Genomic DNA, 17,692 nt, shown 5'->3' with positions numbered 1-17,692 from the left:
TAAATCTAAAACTATTCAAATAGGACTTTTGGTTTCTGATCTGATACGTAAGGAGATGGGAAGCCACTACTCCTTTCCTCACAACAAGAAAAAAGCTGAACAATCTAAAATTAACAAGTTTTCTTAGATTCATCAGAGAATTCAGGTCACAGGGCAAACTATGGTCTCCAAACTGGAGAGACAGGCGGAGACAGAATCATAGCTTAGAGGGCATAGGGGCCCATGGCCGGAGCCAGTTTTGGTGGGAACAATGTACACTGATGGTAATTGATGAATTGCTGGAGACTCAGTGTAGACTAGTATGAGAGTTAAAAGCTCCGAGAGGGGGCAGTCTTGGCTGGGGTAGGGTCTCCACACTTTCGTGAATTTTACCTCCAGGAGCCCCACCAGATTCTCACTGTGAAGATGGGAGAAAAATCCCCTCTGTTCCAGCAGGAGGAGAGAAAAAGTAACCATTCTGAAATACACCCAGAGCTCTCTGTTCTCCTTAACAAGGCCTGCCCTCAAGGGAAACTCTTCTACTAGAATCTAACCGCATTGGCTTTTACTGAAGCCAAACCACCGCCCTGGGGAAGTGAAGTGCCCAACTCAGGCTCACTGAAGACGAGACCTGATCACCTGATCACAGGCCCACAGAATGCTGCCATTCCCCCACACCACATCCCCATCCGCAGGCTCCTGCACAACAGCGGGGGGGGGGGGGGGGGGGGGGGGGGGGGGGGCGGGGAGGGACACAGCTAAAAGAGCTGCAAGCCTGTTGAAGAAGTCTCTGGGAAAACCCAGAGACAACAGTGGAGACCAACACAAGGGCTCTAGAGGAGACTTTAGCCTCTGACACCACAACTATCACAAAGAGCAAACACAGCCTGTATGCTGGCCAGAAAAACATACATAAAACCTCATGCTAAAGGCCATCTACCTCAACTCCTTTCACCCAATACTTCACGGCCAGCTTTCAGCAAAAAATTATAAGGCATGCTAAAAGGCAAAAAACACAGTCCAGGGGCTGGCCTGGTGGCCGAATGGTTAAGTTCGCGGGCTCTGCTTCAGTGGCTCAGGGTTTAGCTCGTTTGGATCCCAGGTGCCGACATAGCACCGCTCATCAAGCCACATTGAGGTAGCATCCCACATGCCACAACTACAAGGACCCACAACTAAAATATACAACTATGTACAGGGGGGCTTTGGGGAAAAAGAAGGAAAATTAAAATCTTAAAAAAAACCAAAACACAGTCTAAAACTATTCTAAGATGAAAAAGGTTGATTGAAAAAAGAAAAAGCAGTACCACCACACCATCCACCCCTGCCCTTCCCCCTGCCTCCCCCACACCTGCTCAAAAAAAACAAGTCAGCCAGAAGAACTCAAGAAGGAAATGGAAGAAACAAAAACAGTATTGGAATGAAAGCCCCAGCAGAAGGAACAAAAGTAGAACAAACACAATAAAAACACAGATTAGCATACAATACACAGAGGAGGGAAAAAAACAATGGAAAATGAAATGTGCTCAGGGAAAGAAAGAAAACGTGATCCAAGAGGCTTATCCCTAATCAAAGTGTCTTTCAAGCGTACAGGCCACAGACAGACCTTCTCGAGCAGATAAGAACTCAGGTAAAACATATTAACGTGAATCTTCCAAAACATATTACACGACCAAAAGTAACCAACCAAGAGACAGCACAACAGAAAGATCTCAGGAATGAAGACACCACGGGAAAGTAAACACTGCCTCTATTTAAACTCACAACTAAGAGGGAATTATGTATAACATATGTATAAAAGAATGTGAATATTATATCTTGACAACATAAAAATAATATAATTTTAAAATTTGGGAGATGAGAGGAAACAAAGTGTGTTATTCTTATCTTTGTTAGAAGGGTCAACTGATCTCATCTTTTTTCTTAAAGTTGCATATATTTTAGAGAACTTATAGCTTGTGCTGGAGGGACATTTAATTTGAAGTTCAGCAATTTCTTCAGTTTTACTTCATTTTCTTTCACTTCAGTTAAATTCAAGTAAAATTACTGTTTGTAATTAAAAATACCATATCTAGAATGAACCCAATGTTATAAAGTTATCTCATTCTTTTTTCTTTTTCTCATTTTAATTTATCAATCTATATATCCATCCTTTTATCTGTGCCTGTTAACTTAAGTACTTAAAATAATGTTCATTAAATGCTAACATTAATCATATTTAGAGAATGATTTTGAGTAATCTGTTGCTTTCTTTTTGTATTATGTGGAATTTTTATAAATGAGCATACATCATTTTTATAGAAACAATAAAAAGTGATTATCCTTTTAACAAATTTAATGGAACTGTTAAATTAACACCATATGTCTTTTTCTTTTAATAACCTGGGATTTGGGGCAATCAGATTTCAAATCTTAGCTGAGCAAAGAGCTGGTTGTGTAATCTTGAGCGATGTCTAAAGCCTCTCTAGTTTCTAGCTTTCTCATCTGCTAAAAGGAAGGAATTGAACTAAGATGTTTAAGTTTCCTTTCAGCTCTGAAATTCTATAACTCAGGTACTGATGAATTAAAATCTCTCTATGCTGAGTTAGAAGTAGCACTTTAGACACTATGGAGATATTTTACCTATTATCTTGGCTTTGCTTTTGAGGAGGGTACCTTACTTTCTGTAAAATCTTTGTAGCATTCTTATTTGAAGTAAGGCAAAGATGTGTAGAGGGAAAATAGAGCCTTATATAATAATGAAACATGTTTCAAGAGCTTGTAGAATAGACAAAGGACAGGCACAAACGGGAATGCAGTATTCATGAGAAAACCCTTAAAATGGCATCTTTCCTGCTATAGCCATTATCCTTACAGTAGGAGTGGGAAATGATGCAAAAACATTTGAGCTCTTATGGGAAAAACTGTACATTAAAGTTAAATATGATGACTGAGGTCAAATAAATTGGATATTTGTGAGAAACATGATAGGCCTAGAGAATACTGGAAGAAAATTTAACAACAGCCCAATGGCCTACTTTGTATAATTATGAAATTTGATTATGCAGAGTAAAACAGGAAACAAACAAAAGGGCACATTTCTTTGGCCTAAGAGAAACATAATGATAAGCTTGTTTTGCAATGCAGTAAATAAAACCTATTTAAAGCCATTAGAAAAATGAAATCAATAATTTTGCGGTCTTACTGATTTCCAATGAAATTTGTCTTTCCCTTCTTCAATGCCTGTGGAGTCTAAAAACCCAAGTTATTAACTTTACTTTGAATGTTCGACCAACAGGCCTCTAACTTTTGGGTTGAACAATAGATATACATGAAGAATTTTCAACAGTCACGTAAGACAATCAGCAGTCCTTACAACTAGCATAGCCATTGTACCCCATTATTTGTGAATCTCAGTTTTGGGAAAATGAAAGCGTTGAGTATCCATTCATCCATCAAGTTAGCTAGCTGTACATATGTGTATATTAGACATGCAGTCAGCATTCTCTGTTGCTTTGTAATATTTCTTACTGCTCTTAATGATCTCAGAGTGAAATTTTCATCTACAAGTTGGTTTTTCCCTCTCTGACTCCCAGCGGACTGACACAGCTCAATTATCTTCTATGAGCCATCCTGCTCAAATCCTGACTTCAACGTTTATTACATTATAATAAGATGGGTTGGTCAGTCTGCTGCCATCAAGAAGACAAATTAAATGTAATGGAAAAGTTTGCTTTTATTAGAAGCCTTTCTCTCTTGGCCAAGTTCACTTTTCAGGTTAGCCAGACCCTGCACTGAGTCTAGGTGGGCTTGGAGGCAACAGACAGCATAGGTTTTAATAAACGGCGTCGCTATTTCTTTGGATATAAGCAATGGCAGCCCTAATATAGAAAAGAAATTAAAACGAGTAATAAAAAGTCTTGCCCATCTTTTATGACTTTCTAACAATTAAGCAGCTAAAACTCGATTATAAATCACTGAAAGAAAACTGAGAACAACTAATAAAGTGTGGAATCTCTACTAATGAAAGGAAAACACTTGACTTCTGTTACCACCTAATAAAAGTGTACTTTCTTGTCATTCCTCATTTACTAGGCATTTTATTTACTCCTGTAATACTTGGTTTCCTAACAAGTACCCGAATTTTAAAGACTAGAAGGAAAAAATTCTATGTGGCACTCTAATCGGTCAAAGCAGCTATAACCTATGATAACTGGCAGCATTTGAAACGTCCACACCCTGCAGGTTTGTGGCTGTAAATTTCAGCCACTCCAGCTTTTGAGAAATGGAAATAATGAAAACTCATCAAAGGGCTGCCATAATTCTCACAGCTGACTAGATGAAAGAATTTCTGATGATCCAAAATTAATAGCAGCTCCCAAGGCCTCATAAGAACAGCTGTCACTGAGAAATAGACTCACAAACAAATAAGCAATTCTCCTCCAAGTTTGATTTGTTAGAGGCGTGAGGCAGCAACTTTTCGGGCCAATTTAGATGGATTATTAAAGGAGCAACGAGCTACCTTCAGACCTTTGATAAGGTACCTCGAGCACACCACCCAATATTTACAAGCACCCGCTATGTGCCTGCCCCAGAGCTTGGCACATACGAGACTCTCACGAAGTATCTGCTGAGTGAAGGAGCAAGGCAGAATTCCCTGCTGGTGGCCCGTGGAGCAGCCAGCAATTACAACCAGCACATACCACTAACAGAAGCTGCTGTCTGTTGTCACTGTCTGTTGTCACTGAAGTGCTAAAACCTGAAGTCATCCTAGGTATAAGATCATAGTTAGAAAAACAGTGAGGGCTGCACTGACTTCATTACAGTTGGTACAAAAATTGTAACTTTTCCACATAAAATCACACTCCTCTCAAAGCCAGTGTCAGTTTTATTTAGGCATAAGCCAGTGAGGATAAATTTGAGGACGTTCATCTGTGTTGCAACAATTTCTGAAAGTCAGAAACATTTCAGATCTGTGAGAATTTAATACTGCATTTTTAAGAATAATTATACAGTTGAACTAAGTCAGATGCTTGTATTTTCCGTCTTTGACTGTGATGCTAATTGTCTCTTTCAGGGACTGAGACATGACAGGAACCTGTCATTGTCATGACTTTCGGTAGAAGGAACCCAATTACTAGTTATCATTCATGGGGATTCGCTATGCAACAGATTTTTATAGGGAACAGATTTTCTTGTCTTCGATCTCACCTGGAGCACTCTAAAAATTCCTCCTTCTCTAACAAATGTGGTCATGGAGAGGGACACCCAGGACGAGGGACACAGGACCAGGAATCAGGAGACACAAATCTCGCCTATTCCCCAAGTCTTGATGCGACTTTGACATAACTTTCTCTGGGTATTTGATTCCTTATGTCTAAAATGAAAAACCGGACTACCCAACCTTTCAGGTCCCTTGGAGTACTTCTGTTTCATAATGTGCAAATGGTTCCATGGAAGTTTCCTTGCTGGTTACAGAGGAAAGCTGACACAAGTCCATGTTTCATGTCTTTGATGATCAGAGAGACCATCAACATGTTTTCATTGTCTAGGTTTAAAGTTGCCTGTCACTAATTTTTGACAAGAGTACTTGTCATTGGAAATCACCTTTTAGATTTGGCGATCTATAATAATGAAAGATTAACTAATGCTCCCAAGGTGGATGCAACATCCCCCAACTACATGCTCTCAGTACCCATGTCAGATTTACTGAATCAGAATTTCCTAGTTTGGGGCCTGGGTCCACATATTTCAGAAAAGCTTCCCAGTTAATTCTGATGCCTTCTGCTCCCCTACCCACCCTTGAAAGCAGTGATTTAAGTACTGTTTTTCTATCAGGTGGAGAGAATGGTGATATAAACCATACAGTGTCATACCTGGGCCTCTGATCACATACCAGGTCAGGAAGCTGGCAGCATTCTATTTTTGCCTACATAGCTGTTGGCTGTTTAAAAATTCAAGGAGGATGGGGACTCGGTACAGCTGAATTTATCTAAAGCTTACCGGATGCTCCCTATGGCTATGGTTGGTAGCATTATAATTTGGTGGTGAGTAGATCTGCAATTTTTATACTAAATTCAGAATGCTGGTTATAAAACTGTTTAGAATGCATTTCAGTGATGGATGGTAAATAGCTGTCCAAGACAAATACAAGGCCAATAGCCAGTTTCTTTTCTTTCCCTTTTTTGGTGCTGCTTTGGGAAAATTACTTAGAAAATAAAGAAGGTGAGAAATGGTTCTATCAGCACAAACTGAAAGTCCATATACAAATTAAATAACCTCTTGCCTAATCGTTTTCTTCCCTCCCATTGGCATTTACTGCTCACCCAGAGACTGCCAGATGTGAGACAGAACAGTCGCTTGAACACAACAATCTTTCATTTTTACTCGAAAACTCTGAAAATATTTTTCTCCCTCAGCTCTGTAGGGAGAAGAGAGCCCCCTTGGGGATGCGGCTGATGGAGGCTGATCCTGTCTGACACTCCGGGTCCCTCATGACTCACTGTGTTAATTCGGTTATGATGCAGACAGGCAACATGGCCTGTTCCACGTAACTTATGATCTCACCACGCACACACATTGAAAGTTCCCTAAGCATTTATTTTGACTGTACATTTTAATACATAATATGTCCCATTTACATGGTTCATCCTCTTGCCTCTAGGCAATGCTGTCTCAAAATCACTCCTAGCCAAGATTATAAAAGGGACCCCCAATGATCGATTTCAAAGCTTAACTGCTTCCACTGTAAGACGATTCTCCGCGAGGGAAGGTGTCCATTCGGCTCCAGCACTGGGAAGGGAGGACTCCTTGTTAAACGTACTAAAATAAAGTCCTCTAAAGGTTAGACAGAGGGTGGCATCTCTGAACCTCCTAGAAGGAGCAGTGACCCTCTGATCTTCCAGCCCCACATCCTGCTACTTTAATAAATACACTCAGAGCCCACTAGACCACTTATCCAAAAAGGGGGGCACTGGGAGTGCAGAAGGGACAGTTGGTCTTCACTAGTCATTCTAATGGCTGAAAGCGGATGTGGTTTTAAATAGTCTTTCTTTTCAGCTTCTGGATGAGCTAGCTTCTGTCTGATAGGCTCTCTGACTAGGATCTGGATCCACAGGTAAACATTATGGGCACTAGAAGGAAAGAGTAACTCTGCCTCTTCTGTAGAGAAAAGAGAATGCATAACGAGGCTTTGTTTCTGAGCACATAACTTGACTGATATTTAAAAGTATTACACTGGTATTAATAGAGTAAAAAAACATAGCTTTCATATAGATAAAGAGCACTGCAGAAATGATTTGCATGACAAAATTTCAAAGACATGCTCTCTAGCAGATGCTGCATAATACTTCATAGTTCCTTTCAATAATATATTTTATCTGAGGCTCTCACAGTCTTTTACAAACTAGCTGTGGCATTATCATTTTACAGATGTGGAATTTGAAAACACAGGGTTTAATATGATTAAGATTCCATACAAAGTCAATGAAGGGGAGCAGAGAAGGAAAGGCAGAAGGAGCTATTATCTTGCATAGTGCATGTCACTATATCAAGATGACAAATTAATTCAAAACAAAAGGGAAACCTATTTAGAATCCAGAAGAAACTGCTAAGATTAAAGAACATGAATAAATAAAAATAAAACAATTTAAAAACCTTGAATAATGCAGCACCTCCAGTGAGAACTCAGCCCACTCATACAGTGAATCTGAAAACAGAATGAGTGCAATGCTTACATATGATCCAAGATCACCCGCAGTCAGTCCATTCCTTTTTAGTATTATATAGGACAAAGAATTTAGTTTTCTGTTTTCATTCTAAAATTTGTCACCATACAAAAATAACGGACTAAATTTTTTTTGGATTTCTTCTTTTTTCCCTGCCCTTAATTCCCATGCTCCAGAATTTCATAGAACCCAGTAGCTTCTTGTCCTTTCAGTTCTTAAATTCATTTTGCTTGTAATAACCATAAGTTCCTCCTATTTTCTTCACAGACATATATCTAATAAGCAACAATTCCTTCCTGTTTATCCCTGAGGGGTCTTCAGTCGACCAGCATCATTGTCCTTAAGGGGACATTATAGTAAATAAGTAAGCAAATGAATATGAGTAAACAGGGAGACTGAAAAGACGTAGCTGAATGACGGCTGAGGAATTCTTAAAGCCTCACTAATGGGAGAGAAGGCCCTCAGGGCTCTCAGCCTACCCAATTTCTGTGTGTTCTTTCCTATCTTGGCCTTTGGTAAATCAAGTCTTTAAGAACAGCACCCAGACAGCTGTGTGGACTGCTGCAGACACTGCTGTGATGGCCTCTTCAAGTCTGTCCCTGCCAGGGAGGTAGTGATCTCTGTCTTACATCCCTCCCAGGCCCCCCGAGCCTAAGGCCAGCCTATGGGAGCCCTGTGAATGTGAATGTTGAGTCGGACACAAGAAGACCTTCTAAGGGCACTGCAAATGGTGACCTCTGAGGTTAGATTAAGAGAAACTTTCACATTCTATGTGTATATCTTTGAACAATTTCAATCTTTTACCATAAACATGCAACTTATTTGGAAAAAAAAAGATTACTGAGAGGGAAAAAAATCTCCATAAAAGGAACTGTCACATCAACTTCCTTTAGAGGTATATCTTCCAGGAGAACACAGCCAGAATTGCAGAAGCAAATGTGAATGAATAGGATGTAATTTTAGACCAAGTTCCAAAAGGTTATAAGCTATAACCAAAACTCAAGTTTTAAGGTGAACAAAGATTCTCGATCTTGGCAAGTATATGACAAATTCTGTATATTTTGAATTCAAGTATGTTTTTTCAGCTTGACTGAAAATTTGGAACCTTCTATAACTATGTAAATTTAATATGCCTTATTAAAAAAACATTATCATCAACCATTTACTTAGCAAGTAAGCCTATGAGAAGCCAGGCTGCACAAAAGAAAAATCAACTTTATGGAAAAAAAATACAGCTGATATTCAACTTGATATTTAAGCTTCATCTTGAAAGGTTAAATGGACAGTGCTGTTCTCTCACTGAAATAAGATTTATCTAGATCTAGAATAACATGCTACTGTGTTTTTAGAGATTATGTGGGTTTTTTTCCATTTAATTTTTTATATTACTGTTGGTTTAGAAACAGGAAATAGAGTCAAAACTGCCGGGGCTTCTACACCAGCTTCTGCTCACCAGTTGGGTGACATGAGGCAAGTCTCTTGCTCCAACCACAGGAGATCATGAATCTCAGAAACATAGCACACTGTGACCTGGGGGGACATGCTAAGCTCTCAGTAAATGGTGAGAAAATCAGTCAGGGCTGTGGCTATTGAAAAGCTCAGAGGCATCAGCAAGCCCCTCCCCAGGATCTGTAATTAGTGCAGTTCCCTTTCCAGATACAGTGCTTGTTCTAGGATCTTACCGCGTCGTTTCAAATCACTACTCACATTATCTCGTCTTTTTCAAATACCTGCATGCATGTGTCTGTGGATTCTCTTTCATAACTAACTCTTTTTTTTGTCCTTATGAGAAAGCAATTACAAGTCACAAAGTTGGACTCAACAAGCAAAAGAAATTTCCACACTTAGTTATCATTTTGATTACAAGTTTGTCTTCAGGTTTCTGTGAGAAGTCATCCAGGAATAGAATGGAAATTCCAGCTGAGTTTCAATGTTCGGACCTTCTTTAATATCATCCCGTGGTTTCCCTCAGCACTAAGAATAAAATTCACAGCCTTACCTGATCAAGGCTCTTCCCACTCCCTGCCCGCATCTCTACTGCACTAGCCACTGTTCACAGGTCTTCCTGTTCTTGCAATGTGCCAAGCTTGGGCCCATCCCAGCGCCTTTGTGTTTGCTGTTCCTTCTACGTAAGATGTGCTCACCTCCAGATTTTCATGCCCAGCTCTTTCTCAACATTCAGATCTCAGCTCAGTCTCACTCTTTCAGAAAGCCTCTCCTGGTCCACTCCATCTAAAGTAGCCCCGTGCCCAGTTCTCCTGCCACACTACCACAGTGCCTTGTTTTATTTTCTCCATGGCACCGAACATTTTCTAAAATTATGCTATTTATTTGTTTATTGTTCATTCTCTCTGCTTCTTGACAAGAGGGAATGTGGCTGTCTTGCTCACAACTGTATTCACATTGTGGAGTTGCTGAATATAGATTTATAAATGAAAGAATGAATGAAACCAGCTTGATTTTTTTCATTTGAAGGTCATTTTTTTCATCATATACACAATACACTCTTTTTCCCCTGAAAATAATAATAATAAATAACAATAATTTTATTGTATCTTTAAAGATTACTTCTGTTTGTTCTAAAGTTTTCTTTAAAAATGCTGATTAGAGCTGTGCATTGTGTCTTGCCTCATAGCCTCATATTTCAACTAAAAATACCATTTCATCAGAGATCCCCACCCTGACACGACCTTATACTAAAGTACTCAACCCTTCGACCCCATCACATTTCATTGATATTTTTCCTATAAGGCATGTACCTCACTTAAAATGGGAAGTGCCACTTGGCATGCTTACTCTTTAAGTGTTATTATTATACTTTCTTGTTTTTTATCAGTCTGTCCCCATATGAATTTAAAATATATAAGAAAAGACACTTTTGTTCTTGTCTACTACTGTAACACTAGAATCTAGAAAAATATGCCTACTTAGAACAGCACTGAGCTAATGGCATTGAAAGAACTGATATGAAATAAATCATGGAATGAAAATCCTGGTAAAGTCTGTATCCTTCTGTTTCAAGTAAATTGCTTTCTTCCATCTATTAATGCGGGAATTTAGTATGTTAATATGAAAATCTATACATTATTAAAGTACTTATGTAGTAACTTAAAACCAAGCAGTTAATGAGCTGCAAAGCTCACTTTCAAAACAAGTTGCTCTGCACAGTTAATGTGGACACAATACTTCTACTTTGGATTGTCAATAGTAACTTGGCACACAAAGAGTAAATTGCAGAAACAAACTTAATAACTTGGCTTTGATGTAGTTACTTCTGGAACTGAAGCCTCTTGGGAAAATGCAACTATACTCATACCTGAAGCTTCTTCCATTTTTAATAGAATACTATTATGATAGCTTAACAACAGGATTTCAGAGAGAGCTCAATTTTACCTGGACTCAAGTCTTCTACACATCAAGGAGCCATTCTATTTACAAAAAGGTATTTCTCTTTATATAGCATACAAGAGAAGAAAGAGTGGAAGGCACGGAAGTGTTATGGAAATGTAAGCTATTTAATGAGAACCAAATTAGGGACAATGTCTGGCTAAATTATTTTTTAGGATATCAGAAGAAACTATAAAAATAGAGCTGAAAAACAGTACTTAGGAAAAGCAGGCTAATTAGACAGTGACTGCTGAGTGATTTGCAGTCACTTCAAACCAAAACTCCCAAAGAGCTGTGCCTACACTAGGTTTCCTCTAGCTGAAGTACCAAAAATTAGATAAATAAAATAAAATAATAATAATAATAACACATTCACTTGGAAGAGACACATTAATCTTAGGAATACTTTTCTTCACTTACAAGTATTTTAAAAATTAGTCTTTGTCCAAAAAGGAAAAGATTACTAATATATCGATATGCTCTGGATATCTCATGAGATACATGAAATGCTTCCTTGCTTCTAGATAATTCCATATTTACTACCTCCTCTCCACGTTTGATGGCAAATTAACTTTTAATGACTTTACTTCCCTTTAAGTGGAAGTCTAAGCCTTAATGTAGTCTTTTTTAAGAGAAAAAAGGGCAAATCTATACTGAGGAATTTATTAGTATTTCATTTTAATAGGTCTCACAGTTGAGAAGTTGTAAACTGATTAAAATATTTATTTAAAATTCATCGTAAAATGTACGAAAAGGACAGAATTCATTTACTGTCACTTTATCTTGAGTTCAGAAAATGTTTAAATTGCGTAGAATAGAAATGGAATAAAGGACAAAAATTAAAAAGCTATCTTTGACAGATGAGTAATTGAAATAAAACTTGGTGAGACTTGTAAGCTAAAACCTAAAGAGAGAGAGAGAAGGAGGGCATTGATAACGCAGTCAGCTCATTTACCTTACGAAACAAATGTTCTTAATTGGAGATAATTATTTCATAGCTTACCTCTGCATACTTTAACTTCAATGTTTTATGCATTTCTCGAAAACGACTGTAACGCCTGAATACGGTCCATGTCTCATCTAGGACAGTAATCTATTAACCAGGAAAATGAAAATAAATCAGCATTAATTAGAGGGAAAAGTGACTAAAAATTTTTTTAAATAATTTAAAAATTAACAAAAAATGATTAGCATGTAAAATTTCTCCAGAATTGAAAACATTAATCTAGCTGCATAAATAGGACATAAATAATAATTGTACTCTACTTCAGCGTGCATCTCTGGTTCCCAAATCTGGGTATAAGCCACACGTGCTTATCTAAAGTGAGGTACAGACAGATACCTCTTAATGGCTTACAGAAAGTATCCTTCGAACCTCCACTTGGGTTGTAGAAAGGAAGCCTCACAGGGTGACCTTTCTGTTACGGCGATGTGCCCATACCAAAGGTCTACCCATTTTATACAAAATGCCAGTGCAGGCCACCAGATGCCACCACAATAGACAGGAGGAGAAAAACAAGAGAAAGAGGAGAGAAAAAGAAGGAAAAGGAAGAGGAGAAGGAGGGGGAGGAAGGAGGAGAAAGAGGAGGAGGAAAGACAAACAGAAAAATGAGAAAAAATCTGTCTGCATCTTGATTATTAGTATAAAAACACACAATATATTTTGCTTTATTTCAGAGGAAGAATTCTCAATCCAGTCTTGACCCTGCAGTTGAACTTACTGTTCCTGTTGAACGAGATGACTGAGTGGAAACTCTGACACCCATCAGTCACATACTAAGGTCACAGCGACAAGGAGAGGCTGGCAGACACCACTAGCCTTTACAATCACACCTAAAGCACAGGCTAACGAGTCTCAAATTCCTACCTCAGCTCCCACCTTTCCTCCGAGCTCCAGACCTATGTACCCAACTTGGAGACATCTGTCTTTAGATGTCATACAGGAACTTCAAGGTCAACTTGTCCAAAACTGAACTCTATGTAGTCTCTCTAGTCTCCATTCCAGCTCTGCTCTGGTGCATCTTATCTCATTCATTTCACCACCATCCACCAACTAGCCAGCCAGACGCTGCAGCCACCCCTGATCCCCTCCTCCCCACTAATAGGCCCACAGGAGAGCAGGCAGATGTCCTGCTCTCCTTCTACCTCCTCAAATTTCTTAGAGCTCTAGCCTTCCATCCTTCGCCATTAACACCACTTTACTCTAGGCCATCAGGTCTCACGAGGCCTCTGCCAGTTTCCACATCCACACTTACCTGCTCCAATCCGTTTTCTGCACAACTGACAGGGGAGCTTTTAAAAGCTTAAATTTGATAATTCCACATGCCCCCTTAAGACCTCCCAGTAGCATCATGCTGCTCTTAGAAAAAGACCCAAATTTTTAATCTTTAAGACCCTAATTTTTAATTTTTAACCTACTGCCTGCAGCAGCCTCACCTCAAGCCTGTCTCCCCTTCGGTGCCTTCACTCACGCTGCACTCCCTGAATGCACATACTCCCTCCCACCTCAGGGCCTTTGAAAGGACCATGTCCCTGAATGGGACCCCACATATCAGAGAAATGCCCTTCTGAGGCACAGGAATTCAGCCTGATTCACCGGCATGTAAACCACAGGGGATCAGCAGGTAAGCAGAAGCAACAGTGAGGAGGATACCCATGTGGACAGTTTCACGAGGAGGAGCAAGCCTTGTGCTTCAGCCTCTCGCAGGTTCACTCATTTCCCAAAGTGGCAAATACGATGATTTGGGTGTGTACAAGGATGTACGTTTTTTATTTTCATCATTCTGATTCTGTACTCATTATTTACAATAATTTTTAAATTGTGGCAAGTTTCTTCTTATGAGTTTCCTTTAAAGATATTTCTATAAGGGAAAAAAGGTACGCATATTTACAAAAATCATTAAGTGAAAACAGCACAGGTGCTCTGCACCTGTAAGTTTTTAAAACCGGTATGCAAGTCTCTCAAGCTTGGGAAGCACGGCTCCCAGCAGCTAAGCAGGGTGGCCTTTCTCTCTGGTTCTCTCCTCCTCAGCAGACCCCACTGAGGCCTGGTAAGCTAGACCAGCACGATCAGCAGGGGCATGAGGGCTTCCTAAGGGCAAGAGCACAGCAACGCCCTGCCTTGGCTGGACACAAAGCAGGGGTCAAAGTGAGAACTGGAACAGGAGTGAGCATGATGCTGCCTACCTGCCAAGAAAGCTTAGAGAGCTCACGGAACCACACCTGTGATCTGGGAACAGTAAGCTGTGGGATGCTCACAGGCGAGACCATCCCGCGTTGGGACACTGAATTCCACAGAAAGTCACTGAAGAAGCCTAGTGTGCCCTGGTTGCTCAGACTCTAACGCCCCCGGGCTCTCATTCCTTCTCCCGAAATCCTTCCACTGAACCACGTGAACTCATGGCCAATCATCAGCAACATCCCCTACATTTCAGCCTCTTCAGGGAACATTTCAGGGAAAACAGCAGGGACTGTTTTCTCCCCACATTCTTCATCCCATTGTGCCAGAAGGTGGGCAGACATTCTTGTTTGCAATCCAACTTCCAAACCATCGTTCCTCTATCCTTTCTAAAATCCCTCCTCTGAGAAGCTCGTGCCTTCAGATCCTGCCACTCTACCCATCTTTCACCTTAATCACTCACCAATTCCCCAAAACCAAGATTGTAAGTTTTGCTCACTGTCATCTGCTCCAACACTATGGAACTTCTGCCATGATTCTTGGTAATTTCATTAACCAACAGACGATCCCTCCAACACCCTGGCCTCCTGTTCCTTGACCTCCACCCTGGTTCCTTCCTCCCTCAACTTGAAAAACATGGACAGTCAAGACAACCATTCCCTTGCATTCAACCTCAAATCTCTTTGTCCCACTCTTGAAATTCCCTGGACTAAGCTAAACCACAATCCTGGTTCAATCTAACTGTCTGCTTACTCCCAGCCCGTACCTGCCTAGCAGAATGTGGCTGAAGAAAAACACACCACAAATGGAACGACTGGTCTCATTTTAAAGTCATAATCACCACACCTTCAAGGCAGCCTGGATGCCTCCCACCAGTCATACGACATTTCCCAATTCCACTCGCTCTTCCATTCTCTTAGACAAAGATACTTAAATAGTTTACTCTTTTTCCTCAAGCCTTCATCACCTCTTTCCCTTACCATCAGCTGATAACCTTAATTCCTATTTCACTGAGAGAATGGAAGTAATCAAAAGAATGTTTCCAAAAACACCCTCAACCGAGTCTACTCATCTGCAGGCATGCAATGTATATCAGTGCTGCTAGTTAAGCCCAACTCCTCTTCTTACTGGATTCCATCCCCTCTTGCCTTCTGAAGGATACTGCAATAAACAATTATCTTCTCTCTCATGCACCAACACAGTCCCACCCCCATTAGATTATTCACATCAGCATCTAAACAAGCTATTAGTTCTCTCATCTTAAACTCCCATCTTGACTGCCCTTTCCCTTCCAACTACCACTCCATCTCTGTCCTTCTCATTATAACAAAACTCCTTGAGTTTATTCTTTTTTTTTTTTAAGATTTTATTTTTTCCTTTATTCCCCCAAAGTCCCCCAGTACATAGTTGTGCATTTTTAGTTGTGGGTCCCTCTAGTTGTGGCATGTGGGACGCCGCCTCAGCATAGCCTGACGAGCAGCACCATGTCCACACCCAGCACTTGAACCGGCGAAACCCTGGGCCGCCGAAGCAGAGTGCGCGAACTTAACCGCTCGGCCACGGGGACGGCCCCTCCTTGAGTTTATTCTTGATGTCATAAATTTCTTTCTTCCGATTATCCCTTGAATCCACTCCACTCTACTTACCATTCTACTCAAACTACTCTTACCTACTCTTACCAAGATCATCAACAACCTCCACATTGCTAAATCTACTGGTGAATTCTCGGTCTTGATCTTACTTGATCTATCTCCTTGTAGCACCTTTCTCATTTGGCTTCCAGGTTGCTACACTCTCTTACCTTAGTTTTCCTTGCTGGAATTTCTCCTCATCGCCCTGACCTCTAAGCATCCAAGTGCCCCAGGACTTAGTCCTTGAACATATTTCATTTTCTACCTACACTCACTCCTTTGGTGATCTCATCCCATGTCACAGCTCAAATTTCTACGCTGATGATTCCCTGGATACTCCTATCTCTCCCCTGAACCCAGGCTCATATATTCTACTGGGTACTTGATATGTCTGCCTACTTGGACGTCTAATTACATTCAAGTTTAATGACTAAACTTACCAAAATTAATCTCACCCAAACTCACTCCCCTTCCTGCTTCCCCATCTCAGTAAATGACAATGCCACTCTTCTGCTTGTTCACTCCAAAAACTTTGGCACCATCCTTAATGCTCCTCTTTCTCTTGAACCTCATATCCAATCAGTCAGCAAAACCTTTCCACCAAACTCCAAAATATAATGAGAATCTGACTGCTTCTCACCATCTCCACTGTTAACATCATGCTCTAAGCCACCATTATCTCTTGCCTGGATTATTTTTAACAGCCTCCTAGTTGGTCTGTTTGCTTCTGCTTTTGTTCTCCCTCCCCAAATTCCTTTCATTTTTTTCCTCAATATGTCAGCCAAAGTGATTTTTTTTAAAACATTAAGTCAGATGCAGCCATTTCTTTACTCAAATAGGACATCCTCCCAAGATGTTCCATCTCACTCAGGGTATAAGTTCAAGTTCTTCCACTGATCGACAAGGATCTGTATGATCTGTCCCCTCCCTTGCCTCATCTCTGATCACTCTCTCCGTTGCTCACTCTGGCTTCCTTGCTTATCTAGACTACATCAAACAAGCTACACAGTAAGTATGGCCTCAGGGACTTTGTATGTGATTTTTCCTCTTTCTAGAATGCTCTTTTCACACAACTAGCTCCCTCACTTCCTTCAAGTCTTTGCTCAAAAGTCACTTTCTTGGTGATGCCTTCTCCGGATATCCTATCTAAAGCTGCATCCTCCTTTCCTCAACTCAACACTATTTACGCCTCTTCTCTATTTTTCTAATAAGCACCTCTTATTATCTAACACAGTATATATTTACTTATCTATCTTATCTTTTTGTCTCTCTTCCCTACTAGAATGTAAGCTTCAGGAGAGCTGATTTTTAGCTGGTTTTCACTCTTCCTTACAAGCGTACTTGACACATCATGGACATCCTGAACGAAAAGTTGAAAGATGGAGCTCCAAATGGACTTGTCTTAAATATACTCAGGCTCTTAGTGACAATGAACCAGCAACACCTTTCTTCATCTCTCTGGGCAGAAAAGGTCTTCAAAAGGCCTCAAGCAAAATTAGGATAATTAGGAAAATTAGGACATCTAGCTTGTGGGGCTTCAGCTTGCAGTTTCTTCCTCTTTGTTGCTTTCACAGCTCATTAATGTTGGACCATTTTTTGAAATCTCTGATTAATGAAAGAGCTACTTCAAATCTACCTTGTCATTTTGGGTTTCCTTCCTCTTATTCATACTGGCCCCAGAATACTGCCTTCAAAAGGGATATCAAGTTCTCTAACAACATGCACATACCAAATACTGGGGAGGACATAGCATGGCTAAGTGATTTCCTGGGTAGTAAATATTAAAGGCTCCTGGGTACAAGAAGATAAGA

At 40.1% G+C, this 17,692-nt stretch overlaps 1 protein-coding gene across 22 annotated transcripts in view; it reads right to left on the bottom strand.

The window, feature by feature from the left end:
- Positions 1–17,692, bottom strand: part of KIF16B (kinesin family member 16B) — a 276,847-nt gene that overhangs the window by 42,312 nt on the left and 216,843 nt on the right. For all 22 annotated transcript variants that reach the window (XR_011430732.1, XR_011430729.1, XR_011430727.1 and 19 more), the window contains one exon: positions 12,076–12,165. Coding sequence is in view for 16 of the 22 variants with exons in the window: in XM_070247112.1 (XP_070103213.1) it covers positions 12,076–12,165 (90 nt within the window). In the remaining 6 variants the exon portion in view is untranslated. The remainder of the gene's footprint in view (positions 1–12,075; positions 12,166–17,692) is intronic.

The sequence above is a fragment of the Equus caballus genome, chromosome 22 (genome assembly GCF_041296265.1).
Source record: "Equus caballus isolate H_3958 breed thoroughbred chromosome 22, TB-T2T, whole genome shotgun sequence".
Taxonomy (NCBI): Eukaryota; Metazoa; Chordata; class Mammalia; order Perissodactyla; family Equidae; genus Equus; species Equus caballus.
This window is presented reverse-complemented; position numbering and strand designations above follow the sequence as displayed.